Source organism: Microtus pennsylvanicus, chromosome 3 (assembly GCF_037038515.1).
Source record: "Microtus pennsylvanicus isolate mMicPen1 chromosome 3, mMicPen1.hap1, whole genome shotgun sequence".
In the NCBI taxonomy this organism is placed as follows: domain Eukaryota; kingdom Metazoa; phylum Chordata; class Mammalia; order Rodentia; family Cricetidae; genus Microtus; species Microtus pennsylvanicus.
Genome location: NC_134581.1, coordinates 61,820,334 through 61,840,431, shown reverse-complemented (window position 1 = coordinate 61,840,431; position 20,098 = coordinate 61,820,334). Strand labels below are relative to the sequence as shown.

At 36.7% G+C, this 20,098-nt stretch overlaps 1 protein-coding gene across 12 annotated transcripts in view; it reads right to left on the bottom strand.

The window, feature by feature from the left end:
* Positions 1–20,098, bottom strand: part of Neo1 (neogenin 1) — a 159,972-nt gene that overhangs the window by 60,638 nt on the left and 79,236 nt on the right. For all 12 annotated transcript variants that reach the window (XM_075965707.1, XM_075965699.1, XM_075965708.1 and 9 more), the window contains exons 6-7: positions 19,904–20,058; positions 18,383–18,503 (exon numbers count right to left, since the gene is read on the bottom strand). In XM_075965707.1, coding sequence (XP_075821822.1) covers positions 18,383–18,503; positions 19,904–20,058 — 276 coding nt within the window. The remainder of the gene's footprint in view (positions 1–18,382; positions 18,504–19,903; positions 20,059–20,098) is intronic.

The window sequence follows — 20,098 nt, the reverse complement described above, 5'->3', positions numbered from 1 at the left end:
TTGTTAATGGAAACTATAACATTTAAGGTAAAAACAGTGTCTGGGTTATCATCCCTTTTTGTTCAAATGACCAAGCAGGACAGAATGGGCACTGAAAATCAATGGTTTTGCTGTTATTGTCAGAGGGGGCTCACTGGTGTGCAGGAAGAGCTAGTACTTCCTAGCCTGAGGTGATCTTTTAGGGGCAATGAACAACTGACCAACCATGAAACATGGTATCCCGTGAGGTAAGAAAGTGCTATGAAAGCTTGATAAACACTCTATACATCCCAGGATGACTGAAGTGATGTGTATATGCTCCAGAGACTGAAGGTCCAAGCCTTCCCCAGTTAGTGAAGTCATATGTGTAGTCATGAGACAAACAAGAGCACTTAGCACAGAACAAAGAATGAGGCAGCTTGAAAAATAACTCAAAGTTTGAAGGTATTCCTCAAACCACACCAAGATCTACCAGTTCAGAGCTTGAAGAATTTGGACATAATTTTAGACTAATTTTTGGCTAATAGTCTATATAGAGATAGAGGTGCTGGGTGTGGTGGCTCATGACCACAACCCTAGCTAGCACTTGGAAGGCTGAGGCAGGAATCATAGGTCAGTCCAGGATCAGGTGGGAGAAAAAAATACAAGACAACTTTCATTTATGAATGATGTAACTGTCTATATAGAAAACCCTCTGGTTAGAGAGATGGCTCAAGAGCACTGGCTGCTCTTCCAGAGGTCCTGAGTTCAATTCCTAGCAACACCACGGTGGCTCATAACCATCTATAATGGGATCTGGTGGCCTCTTCTATCATGCAGGTAGATATAGTAAATATCTATGTGCATAGTAAATAAATAAATCTTAAGGAAAAAAAACCTTCTTACACCTACTACATCTTACTAAGTTTAGTAAGATCAGAGGATATAAAACCTTGTATTTTTTACATTTGAGAAACAAGCAATATAAATATGAAATTAAGAAAACAATTCAGGAGCTGAGGAGATTACTCAGTGGTTAAAAGTACTGGCTGCTCTCCTAAGGGGCCCAGGTTCAATTCCCAGCATACACATGGAGGTCTACAGCCATCTGAAACAGCAGTTCTAAGGTATCTAAGCCCTCCTTTGACTTCTACAGGCATGAGGCATACAGACAAAACATGACAAAGCAAATACATATACATGTAAGCAAGATACCCATACACATAATTAATTTAAAAAGGGTTTGTATTGTTTTTTATAAAAATTCTAATCATAAACAAAAAAGTGAAGTCATTTAGTAATAAACTCAATACAAATATAAGAATTATACATAGAAAACTACTGTGACAAATTAAAGAAAGCCCTAGAGACACTTTTATGCATTTGAAAGTCTAAAAAATGATGAAGGTAAATCTTCTGAAAGGTTATTTGAGTTTTAGTTTTAGATTAGAATGTAAGCTAAATAAATTTCTGGGAATTCTTTTTATTTGTTTGTTTGAAGACAGGTTTTCTTTGTGTAGCTCCGGCTGCCCTGGAACTCACTCTGTAGACAAGGCTGGGCTTGAATGCAGAGATCCGCCTGCATCTGCCTACATGTACAGCCACACTCAACTTACTACTAAATAATAGACATGATGGCATAAACTCCTCTTTGTATTAAACAGAAAAGTATTTCAAGTTAATCAAAATGTATTAAGAAATAAGGCAGATAAGAGGAAAGTAAATTTAATGGAAGAAATTTTGGGATGCTAAATACTTCAAAGGCTAATAATCTGGGATTCCTTTTCTCTTGGTTAGGCTGGAAACCAGCAAGCCCAGTGATCCTCTTGTCTTTACATTACAGGCATTATGCTACCCATATTATGTGGGTGCTGGAATCCAAATTCCAGCCCTCATGACTGCACAGCAAACAAAGCTGAGTTCCAGAGCAGTCAGAACAGTTATATAGAGAAACCCTGTCTCAAAAAAATCAGAGAGAGGGAGAAAGGGAGAGAGGATGAGAAGGGGGAGGGAGAAAGGGAGAGAGGATGAGAAGGGGGAGGGAGAAAGGGAGCAAGGATGAGAGAATGAGAGGGGGAGGGAGAAAGCGAGGATGAGAGAATGAAAGGGGGAGGAAGGGAGGGGAAGATGAAGGGAGGGAAGGAGGGAGGGAGGGAGAGAAGGAAGGAGTGAGGGAGAGAGGGAGAGAGAAAACTGGAAGTGTATGGATTTGTTTCCAGTGCTTAAAAAAGCAAACTAGGGGGGAAGAAGAGGGCAGGAAGGGAATATAGGAAGTGACAGTTAAAACTAAGGGCTATCTGAGTGTTGTATGGAAACATACCACAGCAGAAGCCTCTTAAAATATATACATATATGAAAAAAACCTAAATGGAAAGACCAAATAATGGGGGAGACAAAGCCCCAACTAGACATCTCTTGTCACCAAATAAAACTTGCAGTGCTGAGAATGGGTTATATCTAATCACATTGTTGGCCAATGGCACCCCATGAAAACCCTCAAACAACCCAGGCTATTCCCAAGTCTATTGGTTGCTCTCCACAAACTGATAGTAAGGCCCTACTGCTGAATACAACACTTACATTAATTCGTTGAACACAGAGAAGACAAGCTGGTGCATACCTAGAGCCTTTATCCCTACTGACTAGCATTTGTGGTTCTGGAAGGTATTTTCCATGCTACCAAAGGAGAAAGGTAAACACCAACCTTTAGATCTGCAATAATGACCTGCCTGCAAGAAATGCTGGTGTAATAATAGCACAGAAGTTGTGGGAGTACAACTGCCAAACAGTCAGGAGTCTGTGTTGGAATGAAATACAATGTGAACCAACAACACAGCCAAAGCTATGTATTCTGAGTACTTGGTTTCAGTGCAGGGAACAGAATTATAAGGATCAACTCACAGATTTCGAGGTCTTTCTCTGAAGAAATTAACTCACCACTAGTAGAAATATCATCTAGTGATACTCTGTTTAGTTATTATTACTATTATTATATGTGTGCTCTTGTAGTGAACTGGTGTTTTAAACAAATGACTTATAAAAACAATTGAAGGAAGCTATAAAATAAAATACTCCGCCCATTCTGTGTGCACGAGGGATGTTTCAGTATCAAGGAAATCATCTGACTTTTTCCTGACATTAAAAAGATTCATCTAAAAAGGTGTGTCTGATGTTAATGACGCATCTACCTCAGCAGTGAGCCCCAGAAAAAGACAGCTTTTTCTTTCCATTCTAAACCAAAATGCTGTCTCTCAGATAAGATCTCAATACCCCAGGGGAAATGAGACAAAATGTACAAAGGGATCTCTATTCCTTACACATTTTGACCAACAAAAAAGAAAAATCAATTTTGCTTCAATGAGCTTAGTAATTTACATTAATTATAATCATAACAAATTTTCAAGATGTTACATATAAAAACATTAGCATTTTAAGATTCAGTTTCAGAAACCAAATTCTAGCAATTTTTAAATAAATCTCTTCAGATTATGTATAAAAAGCAAAAGAATTCAAAGAGTCCTAGTAAGATCTTTTACAAGACTACTTTAATGTACTAAGATTTATGAATATGAGCTGGAGAAACCAAAAATTAGGGGGAAAACCAAAACCACCACCACCAAGCCAGAATCCATATAAAAAGCCTTTATATTTACTTTACTATTTGGCATCTACAATACTTAGGTACACCCTGCATAAAGGGACTCAGATAATAATGCTGGTGCAAATCCCAAAGCATCAGGACAACTTTACAGTACTTATGAGGCAATAACATTGAATGTGATAATATTAAAATTTTTCTCAAATGCATTTCAAACTATACTTATTTCTAGTGATTTCATAAGCATGTATCAATTAGGAGGGAGATAGTTTCAGTGCCAACATTCTTAAATCTAAAATGAAAAAAACACAATGATCCAGAATTGACTTGTGTGAGATCAAACCCACAAGTATCCAGATTGTCAGTAATGCCTTTCAGACTCAAATGATATTCTGCCAATTATGACATTGCTGTATAATTTAGCATCTTTTAAATATAGCTTCCAATTAAATTAAAGTTACACATAGTATCCTCCTAGTATCTTTGTGCTACATAACATTCTACTACTAATAGTATCAAATTCAAATTTATGTTTGCTCTCTGAAAATTTTCAACTGCATCTTTGAGTCTGGAAAGCCCATTTTCAGGGCTTCATCAATTTAACTACCAAACACCAAAAATTATCACCAAGGCTATAAGTTGCTACCTGGGTCTCATAAGTTCTAGTATTAAAATCTATGACTGCTGATTAGCAAAGGTGAAATTCATGTTAAACATTAAACAAACTATACTTTAATTTTATGTTAGCTTTACCAGTTACCTAAACCTAGCATGTATTATATTATAGCTCAAGCATAATGACAACCAACTTTCCTATCCCCAAAAGACTAAGGATTATAATCTTAGATTTATATAACCCTTCTCCCTTACACTAACTCCATAAATCATAGATCTGATCCTATCTTCTTTGGTGGGGACATCTATCCAACGTTTAATGAATGATTACCATGTAAAAATCTTTAAGGAACACAGAAATGTTCTTGTTATCACTTAGTTAAAAGCTTTCAATACCACATGTAATTGGTACAGAACTGTTAACAGAATTACCTCATTTTCCTCCTTGAAACCAGAATATACACCTCTTATACATTAATTGTCTTTTTGTGTTACCTCTGCATGTACCTAAAATCTGCTAAGTACTCTAATCGCTAGGCAAACCCCAATGCTATCTATGACTAGCTACTAGATTATCTGGTTTATATATGCCTTCTTGAGATGTTGACTTCTGTAACAAATTTCTCTGAATTCTTTTAAGCTGAGCTGCCTGTTATTCTCCCAATGCATGTTAAATCTTTCTACACATGGCTATAACTGAATTGCCTCATTTTTTTCATCTTCATGTAACCTGATGAATCTAGAATCCCATCACTTATCCTTCTGGGCTCAATTCAAATGTTAGTGTTCAAAGTATTCTTTATCTTGAAAATTTGACAGAAATGATTTCTTGCTGTTTAAAAACAGTAATACTTTGGCATTCAGCAGAGCTTACAATACATTATTTAGACTCAAAGAATAAAACCTCTACCCTGGCATTTTGAGAACCTTTTAGGTTTAATCAATTTTCAGTTATTGGGGTGACCATGCAATAATATTATATATACTCTGACACTTCTGAGAGTTACACAAAGTTTTTTTGATAATTATGACAGCAGTACAGTGATCTCAAGGCTACTAAACACTTAGCCATCTTTCTAAAATGATATAGCTGACCAACCTTGTCAGTAAGAATAACCACAATACTGACCTAAAAATCTGATTTTTGAAATGAAATGGAAAAACACACGCACTTTTATCTTAGAAACATTAAAACTTGCTATTGTAACATAATTCTAAAGTTAAATCAGGTGTCAGTTCTGACTTTCATGCTAACTGCTTATTTTAAGACAAGTCACTTAGTTGAATCTCTAAGTCTGCAAAACTGAACACTTAAACTAAGATCTATTCTAGCCAGACTTATTTTTTTTAAACATTACCTCCCCTACTAGTCTGCATAGTGGGGTCTTTGCCAGAGAGCTAAGAATATCTACTTATATAGCACATGTACTCAGTAAAATCCTTGGTTTAACAAATCTCTTTGTTTTTGAAATGGGTTTTGCAATTTATCCAAGGCTGCTCTTCAACTCACTATGTAGCCCAAGATGGGCTGGGACTTGAATCAATCATCCTGACTTAGCCTGGATCAAATTTGCTTTTAACATTTTAATAAATTATACTTTACCATACCATTTGTATGATATGGTTTGTTATTCAGGAACTGTCTAACATACAATGTCTAACAATTACCGATAGTTGTAAAATATGCAACCTACATTTTTTTCTTTCATAGCACTGCTTCAAAAAGTAAGAACTCCATGAGCAAGGAAGTTAGGACCGCGAGGGGTGCGCCCACTCACTGAGACGGTGGGGCTGATCTAATGGGAGCTCACCAAGGCCAGCTGGATGATGGAGCATGTGATCAAATCGGACTCCCTGAACATGGCTGACAAGGAGGGCTGACTGAGAAGCCAAGGACAATGGCACTGGGTTTTGATCCTACTGCATGTAATGACTTTGTGAGAGCCTAATATGTTTGGATGCTCACCTTCCTAGTCCTGGATGGAGGGGGGAGGACCTTGGACTTCCCACAGGGCATGGAACTCGACTGCTCTTTGGACTGGAGAGGGAGGGGAAAGGGAATGGGGGGAGCGGGAGGGAAATGGGAGGAGGTGGAAATTTTTAATTAAATAATAAAAAAAGTAAGAACTCTTATCATAAAATTACTTCAAATTAGAAACTATGACAAGGAGATTAAAATATTTTATGTATAATTTCTAATAGTATAACTTGGCTGCCTCTAAATTTACAATACAAATTTTGCCATTTTCTGAATGCTTAGATTACAAGTATGAACTATCATACCCAGCTCAGTTTGTTATATTTATCATATAACTTGGATATTGTGCTAGCTAGTTTCATGTCAACAAGCTAGCATCATCAAAGGTGGAGGAAGCCTCAACTGAGAAAATGCCTCCAGAAGACTGGACTATAGACAAGCCTATATGGCATTTTCTTAATGATGGATGTGGGAGGGCCTGGTCTATTTGTAATGGGGCCATATGTAGGCTGGTAGTTCTGGGTTCTGTAAGAAAGCAGGCTGAGCAAGTCATGGAAAGCAAGCCAGAAAGGCACTACTCTTTAATGGCATCTGAATCAACTCCAGCCCCAGGTTCCTGCCCTCACTGCTTTTGGTGGTGATCTGTTACATGGAACTGTGAGTGAAATACACTCTTTCCTCCCCAAAGTTGTTTTAGTCATGGAGTTGCATCACAGTAATAGTAACTCTAACTAAGACAGATATTTTCCATAATATAACTCCTAATTCTTTTTAATATGTTTTAAAGCACTGTCTTTTATTGGTTTAATTAACTTGGTTATTTTCAGATTTAAGCTAATTTAAAATATAAATCTTTAAACACCTTATAACTATAGCTTCAAAATAAATTAGCAGATTGTTTGAAAAATATACTAAATTCTTTTTTCTCAGATGAGCACCTATGTATTACAGGCTGGCCTTGAACTCACAATCCTCTTTTCTTTATCTCCTAAATGCTGGAATTATAAAAGATGGTATCATCACACCCAGGTAAATAAAAAATTATTCTTCAGCTGTACTTTTTTTTAAGTATGCTATTAACAAGAACTCAAAAACATGCCTGTCTAATAGGATGAGCTTCATAGCAAAAAGAAAATAAGCACTAACATGTCCATTAAATACTGGGAAATATAAAAATCACAGAAGAACACTACTGTAGATAACAAGTTTATATGTGAACGTAAATATATGTATGTACATAAAAGAACTATGAGCTCCTTTGAATCCTTCAGGTTTCAACTTGAATATCACCACTTCAACAAGGCCCTCTTTTAAATATACTTATTTAAAATAATTCCCACTCTATCCTCTAGAAGTTTCCCCTCTGTTTTTATTTTATGTGTATATGTGTTCTGCTACAGGTGTACCTGTGCACTACATGTATGCAGTGCCCAAAGAGTCCAAAGAAGGCATCTGATCCCCTGGGGCTAGATTACATGCTGTGAGCTGCCTTGTGGGCACTGAGAGAACCCGGATCCTCTGGGAGAACAGCCAGTGCTTTTAACTGCTGAGCCATTTTTCAAAAAGCTCCACTCCCCCTTTTTTGAGACAAGGCCTCATACAGTAGCTCAGGCTGTCCTAGAGCTCTCTCTGTGTAGTTCTGGCTAGCCTTTAATTTATGGCAATCTTTGTGCCACAAGCTTCCAAGTACCAGGATTAAAATTATGAGACTCCATGCCCACCTCCTTAATAATTCTTTGTATATGGGTAGTGGTAGTGGTTGTATGCATAAGTGTCCATATATTTAGTCCAGATTTCAATGTTGAATGTCTTCTATCACTTTCCAGCTATTTTTTGAGATAGGATCTCTCAATAAATGTGGTGCTTGCTGACTCAGTTGGATTGGCTAGTTAGTAAGCTCCAGCACTGAGAATATAGGGACACACTGCCATATCCAGCTTTTCATGTGGGCGCTAGGGATCTGAATGTAGGTCCTCATGCTTGAATGGCAAGCACTTTACTAAATGAGCAATTTCCAAATCCCAAATACCAATAATTCTTTATCAGTGTACTGGTTATTTTTCTTGTCACTGGGGCAAACTAATAATACACAATGGAAATAACTCAGAGAAAGGAGGTTTTAGCTTATTGTTTCATGGCGGAAAAGGCAGAGCAGCTAGTAGGACTAGTCTGGGCCTACATTTGTGAGTTCTACATGTGAGGCCTACATGAGGACGTTCCCTCACATCTTAGGATGCCTACAACTCTCCAGCGAGGCTGCTACATCCCTGTACCTACTAGCCTTGCCTCATGCCACAAGTTCCACAACTTCCCAAAATAGTGAGACTAGGTTAAGACATATGGGCCTGTGGGGGATTGATTTTACATTCAATCCACAACACCAAGCATTCTTTGAATTTTCTTTAAGCATCACAAAAGCTTTAACTATTTTGTTTATATTTTAGTTGCTTGATGTTTCTCTAATCTAACAGACAAATGTTCTATGAAGGCAGAAGACAATGTCTTCTTGTTGGCTATTTCAACCTTACCACTTAGCACAAACTACGTTTCTGTAGGTATATGGGATTTTACTACATATATATGGATAACTACTTAAGTGAAGTTTGTTAACAAGGCTAGTTCTAGAAAGTGAGACCAGGGAAGAGTTAACAGTACATTACTTTTTTTAATCAATCAATTTTACACATTCTTATTTTGACAATCAACATATGTTAGATCTTTTAAAAAATAGTTCAAGTTAGTTTTAACAAGACATTTCAGATGACTTTCAATATGGTCATTAAAGATTATTTTCTTATTTCACAAATTTAAATGATATAAATATATTAAGTAGTTTTGTTTTTCTTTTTTTAAGTTCTACTTAAAGAATAGCTTCAAAGTTTGCTTTGTAAAATCAGTCTTCTTTATTTTCATCTGAGGGGCTGTAGAGGACTTTGTGGTTAAAAGCAAGCAAAAACCACTCATACTTAAAATTAAATAAAAAATAAAATCACATCTAACATTAAACTTACACTCTTAAAATAATTACATGAAGTAGAATATTTGAAGTGATAAAAAATTAACAATCACCTAATTTAATTCCTTCATTTTACAGAACACAAAAAGCAAAGAATTTCAGTGCCAGACCCAATTAGTAAGTCAGGAGTAGAGAAAACACTGGTATTGGATAAACCTGTAATCTTAGACAGTTCCTAGACAGAAGGTGGATGTGGTGGTACAGGATTAATCCTAGCTAGCACTCAGGTAAGACAAAAGGATTGCTGTGAATCTGAGGCCAGCCTGGGCTACATAGTGACTTCCAGGACTATCTGGGTTATAAACTGAGAGTCTCAAAAACATAACCAAGAAAGTTCTTAGATACAGTAATCACAATTAATAGTCAAATTATACCAGTTATCTGGAGTAAAACTTTTCCTAAAGTTATAATTACTAATAATTAACAAAATAATAAATTAGAATTAACCCTTTGATCAACACTAACCTTTACAAGTAATGTTTTAGATTTAAAATATTCCACCAATGACTAATAATTTCTTGCTACTTAGCCAACTTTTAATCATGCCAAGCGATTAGTCATTTTTCCCAGAACTTCTATCATCCAATCGCCTCAGAACTATATGGAATTTTTGACAAATGTTTCAGTCAAATAAAACAATAATAAAAAAACCAACAACCACTCATAATACTCTGTATGTATCCTTATCTACCATGGCCATGATACACTAAAAGTCATGTAATGTCTTAGTAAAGTGTCAATTCCCTTTACTACAAACAAGCTTATGCTACTTCCTTTTCATCAACCCTTTCTCTCCACAGCAACAACAACAAAAAACCTGCCAATTAATAGACCCCATTGACAGGATATACATCTAAAAAGTTTATTTCTGTTTTTTACATTCAAGAAAATTTAGAGGCTATTTTTAAATTCAAACAAACAGGAAGAAAGGACAATAAAAAGTGAACAATATTTTCCCTCAGGTTTTGCTCCTTTAGCATACCTGAAATGGCCTCCCCCTCCCTCTCTCAAAATATAGTCTCCCTATGTAGTCCGAGGGTGGCCTGGAACTCATAATTTTCCTGCCTCTGTCTTCCATGTCCTAGGATTACCAGGCATGTGGCCCCAATACCATTCCACTAAGATGCACTGATTTTACTAACACTTAAGAAAATCTTTCAACAGACAACTATTAAAAACAGGCACTAATTTGAAATATCATAATATAGAAGTAATTCCGTTATATGTTCAATTAAATAGTTTTTAAAAGAGTCTTTAAAACCAGGAGTTGAGGCTACCAGACATGGTGGTAAACAATGAAATCCCAGCACCTAGAAGGCTGATGACAGTGAGCTCACTGCTAACCTGACTTACACAGGCAGATATCTCAAAAACAAACCAAAAACCAATACCAACAACAAAAGAAGTAGCAACAAAGAGTGTTTCTGTTACTAAAAATGCGTAAGATTTAAAATATGTATATTTTAAATCATAGTTTTATTTCCTAAAATTATTACACTTTGCTTATTTGTGCAAATGTGTACATGTGTATGTGTGGACAGGCATAGCATACATATGAAACAATCAGAGAACAACTTGAGGGAGTTAGTTCTCTCCTTCCACGTTATGGGTTCCAGGGATTCAACTCAGATCATCAGGCTTGGTGGTAGGTGCCTTTATCCACTGAGTGATCTTGCCAGCTTCAACTTAAATTTTAAAAGTTTTGATTAAGAAAATATTGAAACAATACTTCTCAAATTCTACCTCCTAATTCAGTAAGAAATTGTGTTTCCTGATGCCATGACATAAAATACCTCACATCTGAACATAAAGAGCATTTCACTGGTTTCCTCCACTGTGCAGCTCCTGGGAAGGATGCACTAACAATGTATCAGCAGTTCCTACTTCTCCCCCTGACAGTTAACATGGAGTTGCCACACATTTCCTCCTAGATCTGTCTTTCTGCTCCTGTTCCCATCCTTGTGTTTTTATCCTTTTACTTCTCTTTTCCTTTACTCTGCTCCAATGTTTCCCTTTAAAAGGTCTTAAGTGAGAAATAACTTAGATCACAAACTATTAAACATTTGTAACGTAGTCTGGTAGCTGGCAAACATATCCTATAAAAGGTAAGAGAATATTTTAGGTTTTACAGGCCATTTGATCTCTATCTAAACTACCAATTTTTGTCATTATAGTATGAAATGACCACAAACAAGAAACAGATAAAGACATAGATAATCTGGCAATAAATGTGTATGTCTATATTCCAATAAAAAATACAGGAAATTAATGAATCCAGCCTGAGGCACAGTGTGTCAACCTTAATCTAGTCCATTTTTGAAAATTATTTTTAAAATATTAATATATCTGATAAAAACAAATATCAAAAAATCTACACAAACAAGAATACAAGGTGAGAGGATTTAGGAATTGCTATATAGCCATAATGTATCACTTCTGGAGGTCACAATGCCACTAATTACAAAGGTAAAGAGGTTCAAAGGAGGATAATTGTAGAAGGAGGGCCCGCTAATTTTCATCATTCCTCTTTGATGCTGTTCAAGTCTCTGCCTATATCCTGCCAAATTAAAGGATATCACTGGGGCCTGCCAGAATCATCTCTACTTTATGCAACACACCATCATTGTCCTCCAAACCTCTCATATGCTTCTCCCAGCTTTCTTTCAAAGTGATGGCCTCTTTTCTCACTAATTCTTATTGTATATATATTTTTTCACATACAAATATATTCCTAAATATAGCATGTTGAGTCCATATAATGCTACTTCTATGTATGTTTTCAGAGCTGACCATTTGGCAGTGGACAACCAATTGATGTACTCTACCCTTGAGAAGACTACCTCTCCTGCTCCCAGCCTTACTCAGTTGCCTACAGTTCTTTGTGTAGGATTGAGACTCATCTAGTTTGGGATGCTCATTGGTGTCATTTTTATTCACGTTTGTCAGCCGTTTTGGTGACATATTCTGGCTATACCTTCTGATGCTACTAGAAGACACAATCTCACAGCAAACTTCCTGATCCTCTGGCTCTTAAATCTTTCCATTTCCTCTTATACAGTGTTCATTGAACACTGGGTGTGAGATTATTTTGAAGATGTATCTCATGGGACCATTTTTGATTTGCTTTGTTATCTATCTATCTATCTATCTATCTATCTATCTATCTATCTATTTTTTGAGGCAGAGTTTCTCCGTTTAACAGCCCTAGTGGGACTGTTTTTTGCTTTGTCTGTCTATTTATTTATTTACTTATTTATGGGTTTTCAAGATAGTTTCTCTGTTTAACAGTCCTAGTGGGACTGTTTTTTGCTTTGTCTGTCTATTTATTTATTTACTTATTTATGGGTTTTCAAGATAGTTTCTCTGTTTAACAGCCCTAGCTGTCCTGGAACTAGCTCTTGTAGAACAGGTTGGCCCTGAACTCACAGAGACCTGGGATTAAAAGTGTGCGCTACTACCACCTGGCTTGTTTTGCTATTTTTTTATTCCACAATTTTCTTATGTTTGGTCTTTAGTGTTTAACCATGATGCATACAGGTCATTTTCTTTCACTGTCATCACCATTATTACCATTATCACTTTGGAGTTAAGCTTACAATGGGGTAACTGAGCTTCTTTTGGGGATCTGTGGTTTTATTCTCTCCCTTGCCATCTAGTACTGGTTACTCAACCAGGGCCCCACTCAAGCTAGGCAAGCCCTCTACCACCGAGCTACATCCTCTCATCCTGTGATTTTAAAAATCACCATCTTGGACTAGAGAGGTAGCTCAGCCATTAAAGGCTAAGGCCCCCAATTCCCTCCACCACCACCACCAAAATCACAGCTACTGCCTAGTTAACTATTTCCTTTGCTCTGTTCTTATCTTCTTTATCCTTAAGACTCACATTTACTTATGGTAGCCTATCTAACTAAAACACGCCCAGGCAATAATACTCCACAGCTTACCCATGCACATACTGAAGACTATCTTTGTTGTTCTAAGTTGTGTTGCTTGTGGATAAAGGTGCTATAAAGACTTGAGTGCTCATTTCATATGGATGTAATTTTTCAACTTAGGCAACTACCAAGAAATAGGATTGTTGGACCATGTTAAGTATGGTATCATCTGGTTTTCAGTTCTTTGGTTAATTTTGTAGGCTGTAAAACAATGTCTGAGTAGATTTTAAAAGAAAAGTCTGTAAGGAATGGCAAGTGGGTGGTACACTTTCTAGTATCTTTGCACTGAAGTTATATAAAGAAGTAAAAAGTTCTTGAATCTGGTTCTGTTTACTGTTGTATCTTTCAACACTGAATAGGCTTTTTTCCTTTGCTTTTTTGGGGGAGGTCTATAAATTTTTCACTGAGTGAAGAACAAAGAATGCAGAGCTAAGTTAAGAGTTAAGTGTCATTTACACCTTGGCACTGGTATGCCTGTTCTCTGGTCAAACTATTAGAGTGAAGTTTAGTCAACATAGTCAGAAATTGAGTCTGGTATAGATTTAGTTGTTACAGCCACTTACTGTATACCACAAGCTTCAAACTGCTCTATAGACAAGACTACCACTGTCGTGTGTCCAGAGACAGAAGGCTTCCCCAACTATTCTTCTTTCCATTAGTTTTGAAACATTTCTGGACTCTATTACAAAAGCAATTTCTCATCACGTTATAACCTTTTTCAAAATAAAGGCTTTCTTTCTTGGTGCTAGTCTCATGGATAAGTAGATGAAATTCTCTGCTGTCCTTGTCCAGCTTCAATCTTAGGTAGGCTCGGTGATTCTTTCTATGGCAGGCTAAATCTGCTTTGTACTATGCTGATCTTAGGTAGGCATGTTCTTAATTTTAAATACTACTCTCAAAAGGCTTCTTGATATCAGTGCCTTCTGGAGCCTAAAACATAAAAAGTAGAGCTTTATCTTCTATCCTTCCCCTCAGTAACAATGATTCTTTTCCCCTGTGTTCTGAGTTCCTTCCAAGGACAGAGAGTGTGTAGTTTAGTAACAGAGCATTTACCCAGCATGTGCAAGCCCTTACATTTTACATTCAATCTTTAGTATCCTGTATATCTCCCCAGGCCAGGCCCAAGAGGTAGGTGTGTGTGTGTGTGTGTGTGTGTGTGTGTGTGTGTGTGACTAAGAGTTTCCCTCACAGAAGGAGTGCAGTTTCTAAACTTTCTCCAGAAACATCTGAAACAAGCAGGTTTTTTGTTCCTTTTCCATGAGTTTGAGGCTTACAAAAGGATCCGAGGAAATGTGAGAGGCTTGTGTCTACCTCCCAACAGGATTGAACACCTCCTTTATTTCTAGACCTGAAAGAAAACTTTGATCCTCCTATTCTGGATTTCTTCTCAACTGGGAATACTATGTAGAACACCAGGAAAATTTATCTGAAAGGAAACAAGAGATCCCTTGGTGTCTGGGTCCTCCATATCTTCCAAACTAGTGCATACTTGGCCTTAAAGAATTAGTTAAAATTGAAAGCTCCACCCTCTAATTTCTGGCAGCCATTTCAATCTTTTGTGGTAAGCTAAAACAATTCATATAACCCTACTTGGCTGTTTTATCAACTCAGCTTTCAGATGGGCTAAAGGAGTATGGATTCTTAAGCATCAGGCTGAGCACTTAAATGGTGTGTGTGAGCAGCATGCTACTAGTTGCTTAATGGCGACATAGACCTGCTGCGTCCCTGGAACTGGGGTGGTGAGCATGGCTTGCAGAGGCAGTGAACATACCTCCACCACGATGGATAGATAGGGCAGAGCCAACAGGCAAAGCTGCAGTGTTAGTCCTAGTCATGCCCATTTAGCATTTTAAAAAGTGCTCCTGGTCAGAAAAGGATTACAGATTCACAGTAAAGACAGATTCAGACAAAAAAAAAGGCGTCTAAATGAGTAAGTCTGATTAATGTCCATGAGCTTAAGACAGATAAGATAAAAGACAGAGTCATAAATAAAAAATAATTTAAGGATATTAAGCTGAAGTTCTTAAAGAAAAAACTAAAATAAAACAATCATAATGGGTTCATTTGTTATTTTAATAAATAATGCTTGCCTAAAGTTTAGAGAGTAAAACATCCACAATGATCAGCCTTACAGACCAGACAGTGGTAACACACACCTTTAATCTCAGTAGCCACACTTGTTTGCCATAGAAATTGGGCAGTAGTGGTGCACACCTTTAATCCCAGCACTAGGGAGGAATGTAAGACGGGAGGAGACAGGTCTCTTACACAGTATCATTCTGAGATTCCTGGAGACAGGATCGCCATTTTGGACTGAGGTAGAGGTAAGAGTCAGTAACTGGCTGTTTTGCTTTTCTGACCTTTAGGTTGAGCCCCAATTTCTGTCTCTGGGTTTTTATTAATTGTGCTACACTCTCTCCATCTCAAAAACAAATAAGCAGGGGTTGGAGATACATAGCTCAGTGTTAAGAGGACTTACTATTCTTGTAGAGGTCCAGGTTCTGTTCCTAAAACCACATCAAGCAGCTCACAACCAACTATAACTCCATTTCTAGGGGATTTGAAACTTGGCCTGCAAGGGACCATGGTACACATACAGAAAAGCTTGCACACACGCATACATGTAAATTAACTTTTAAGAAAAAAATAAAATGACAAAAATAGGAAACAAACTTAATAAACATGGGACTTAAAACCTTCTAAAAGGCCTATGACTTGCCAGTGCATTGTCAATATGATTATAACAACAAAAAATTCCCAAAGCCCTTAAATGTTCTCAAAGCCAAAGAAGAAAACATACTATTAATAAAATTATTATACCACCAAGCACATTCAGAAGAAAGCTCCATTAAGATGCTCCTAACACAGTCACCCATTTATACTGGTAAGATTTATAGTAGCAATCACAGACATAAATATTCTGAAGCACCAATGCTTAGATGGATGTGAATATACCAGATAGACAATCATTGCCCTCATACTTCAAAACAAAACAAAACCAAATCCAACAATACTTCACTCATTCAGCTGGTGAGTTTTTTTATTTTACAAACTTGAAAAGCTGCTAAAGTCATTTCCAATGAATGAGAGAAAGGTATAACCACAGAAAGAGGGTGAAAAACGTTTCAAATATTTTATACCTTTTATAACATTATTTTCAAGTATATTTTAAAATAGCATCTATAAATCCCACATGCTATTTAGTGAACGGTCAGAAAAGGTGCCAGCTTTTTCAATTAGCTTCCCTGGTTAACTGACAGCTGTCAGAGGAACCTGTTGAAACTGTAGTTAAGTGACTTTATTTGACTGAGGCAAAAGATCAGATATCTATAGTGCTACCTTTGCCATGCATTCACAAAAAAATGCTCAAAATGGAAGAAAAAAAAAGAAAACAGCTTTAGCTGCTAAAATAAGCCCAATTTAAGCTCACCAATTTAAGACAGACTGCTATACAACATCAATTTAGTATGAGAACATAATCACATAAAAAGGTTCAGTGTAATATATTGTTCATAAAAGCAGAACAAAAAACAACAACAAAAAGGAGGATAAGTTAAACACAACCAACAGAATAAATTATATAAAACTATGTAAATATTCTATCCAACAATGAACAACATTGTTATTTTGTTAACATGGAAAATGTCCAATGGAATGATATCTCTATGTCTCCCATGCAACACTCCTAGATGGCAAGATTTAGAATTACTGCCTTCCAATTCCCAATTCAAGTTTTTCTTCCTGCTTGACAAAATGAAGCTAGGCACCTTTAATATAATTTTTCCTCTTCTCAGCTGACAGACATGTTACACATATCAGCACAGGCACTGGAGACACCAATTATAGACGGAGAGGATTTCATTGTTAGTTCTCATGTGCAGGTTCTGATAGCCAACATCTTTCCCCAACATACACCCTCTTGAGTGTTTTTGCAGAAAATGCCTCTGGTGAGCAATCAACTTATGATCTACTCTCCTCAGACCCTAAAAAGTAAATTATAAGTTTCAACAGCAAAGCACTATATCTACTTATCTGTTATCTAGGAAGCCAGAGCCACATTCTTTCCAATGATGCCCAGATTTCAGCCTTAGGTGAAGGTACCCAGGGGCTACTGCTGCTATTTACAAGAGGTCTTTTCTTACTAGCTAAATCCTGGTTACTCTCTAGAATTAATAACTCATTACATTAAGCTTTCCCTGTTCAAATTACAGTAGTTTCCTCTGACTCTTGTATCCTTTTCTATTTTTTGAATGTTGATTGAATTTATTTTATATAATAAACAGGTATTTCTTTAACGAATGAAAGGCACACTAGTTTTATTTTGGAAAAACAACAAAAATTTAGTGCAATTATTAAGAAGTTTTCCTTATAAGGCAGAAATACAGCTGTGAGAGCAACACAAGTGGGTTCTGATAAACACTTGTGTATGACTTTCAGTTTTTCTCTTCCTTAATATCAACTTCTTTTTTAACATTATCTGAAAATATATCTCTAAGTAATTTTATGTTTTAATTTCCTTCCTTCCTTCCTTCCTTCCTTCCTTCCTTCCTTCCTTCCTTCCTTCCCTTTTTCTTTCAAGACAGGGTTTCTCTGTGTAACCCTATCCTGGAACTCACTCTGAAGACCAGGCTGCCTCAAACTTAGAGATCGACTTGCCTCTGCCTCCCAAGTGTTGGTATTAAAGGTGTACAACACCACCTGGCTTTATTTATTTATTAATTATTTATTACGTGTACAGTGTTTTGCCGACATGTATGCCTGCATACTAGAAGAGGGCACCAGATCTCATTATTGATGGTTGTGAGCCACCATGTGGTTGCTGGAAATTGAACTCAGGACCTCTGGAAGAGCAGCCAGTGCTCTTAACTGCTAAGCCATCTCTCTAGTCCCTGTTTTTTTTTAAAATGTGTGTGTGTATGTGTGTGTGTGTGTGTGTGTATGAGTGTTTCATCTGAATATAGATATGTACAGCACATGTGCTACCCAAGGAGACCAGAAGAGGGAATCAGATCTCTTCCAGAACTGGAGTTACAAATGGTTATGAGGCGCCATGTGGGTGCTGGGAATCAAACCTGGGTCTTCTGAAAGAGCAGACAGTGCTCTTACCTGCTGAAGCCCTCAAAGTAATTGAAGTGACAGAAATGACTTAAGACTGCTGCTTTTTTCCTTGGAGTTGTGTCACATCTGGGCTTTACCAAGCAAGCTAGCAATCACAAGGCACCCTGGAGTAACAGTGCCTCCAATATCAGCTCCTTCAGCTTGCTGCTACTCCCCTCTTACCATGCTCAAGGATTATCAGCTGGGCTCCAGCTTGTGCATTTCCAACATCATTCTCAGCAATGCATTGATAGAACCCTTCATCTGATTTCACCAGACCCAAAACTTGAAGATTATGTTCCTTCTAAGGAAGAAAAACATACATAAAATTTTATGACCTCACTGATGGAACATAAGTTTAAAATCTCAAGGATGTGTTCTCAAGGAGACAGAAGACATAATGTTCTTAGCATAAACATTGCTTTAAAATTTAACAACATGTAAATACTGATAAAAGAAAAATGCTAATTTAACTACAACAAATTGGTTTTTTAATGTTAAATACGCAGAAACTTTTTGTTAACATGAGATTATGCATTTCAGAAACAGAAAATACATCCCCACAAAAAATGAATTACTTATAGGATAAATCTGTAAAATGACATTGTCTTTAAAACACTATAATTATTTCTAAGCTTTTTAACTAAGTATTATGTAAAGACCTTTAGGTATACCAGTAATAATTATTACTAAAACCTAAATAATCCTATTAGTAAAATATTAGAGAATGGTACTATTACTAGATAAAAATATCTACTATAAACCTAATACATATGAAATGAAAAGCATAATTGACAAAGAATTATTAGATACATCTAACATCTTTTTTTCTCACACTGGGATCTGAGAGACTGACTGATTAGGTTAGTTGGCCAATGAGCCTCTAGAATTCAGTTGTCTCCCTCTCCACAGTGCTGGCATTACAACAGAAAATGCCTTATGTGGGTTTCTCCTGGTGACTGTCCTCAGGCCTTCATGCTTACATGAAAACATTTTACAGAATGAGATATCAATCCAGTTCCACATTTAACTTTCTGAACTTACAATTTTGCCACAGTTTTGAGACAGCCTCAAGGAGTGACCTAATCTGGCCTCCTGCCTTTACCTCCTGAGGACTGGAATGACACATGAGTTATCACCATATTTTGCTTGTACCTACTTCAAAAATTCTTTTAATACATGCAAATTAAATTAAAAGGCACTATGTGATGATGCACTCACTGTCTAAAAGGGTTTTTGTTGTTAGAACTGTTGGTATGGGCTCTTTCTTACTTTGAAGAGTATGTGCACTGAATTATAACTTTTTGGCTAGGCTTTGTATAGTTTGTTAAATAAATAATTGATGTTTTTCAAAATTATCATCTATCTATACTTCCAGAGAGACCGGGATGGGGTGGCATATGCCTTTATCCCCAGGCGGATCTCTGTGAGTTCCAGACCAATCTGGTGTGAATTCCAGGGCAGCCAGAACCACAGTGAGACCCGGGGTGGGGTGGGGGGAAGAAAGGGAGGAAGAATGGGGAGGCAACGAGAAACACACACATAGGTATGCACACACTGTATTTCTCAAGAAATGCTGATGGTGATTTTCTATTTTGTTATTTGCAGTAATTTGAATTGGTATATATAAATACATCTTTTAGTTATATTTAAGACACTTAAAAGGTTTCAGAAATAAAAGTATTTCTTTGAAAAAATACTTACTACAATTTTAAAATAATCACTTGGGATAACCACATCCCCATTCTTGACCCACTTCACAGTTGGAGTTGGCTTCCCAGTGACTTCACATTCAAATACAATATCCATAGATTCGTGAGCATATATGTTAGCAGGTTGTTTCAAGAATTCAGGTGGAGCTTCAAAATATAAAAGAAATTAAAATAAAATTAGGTAGCT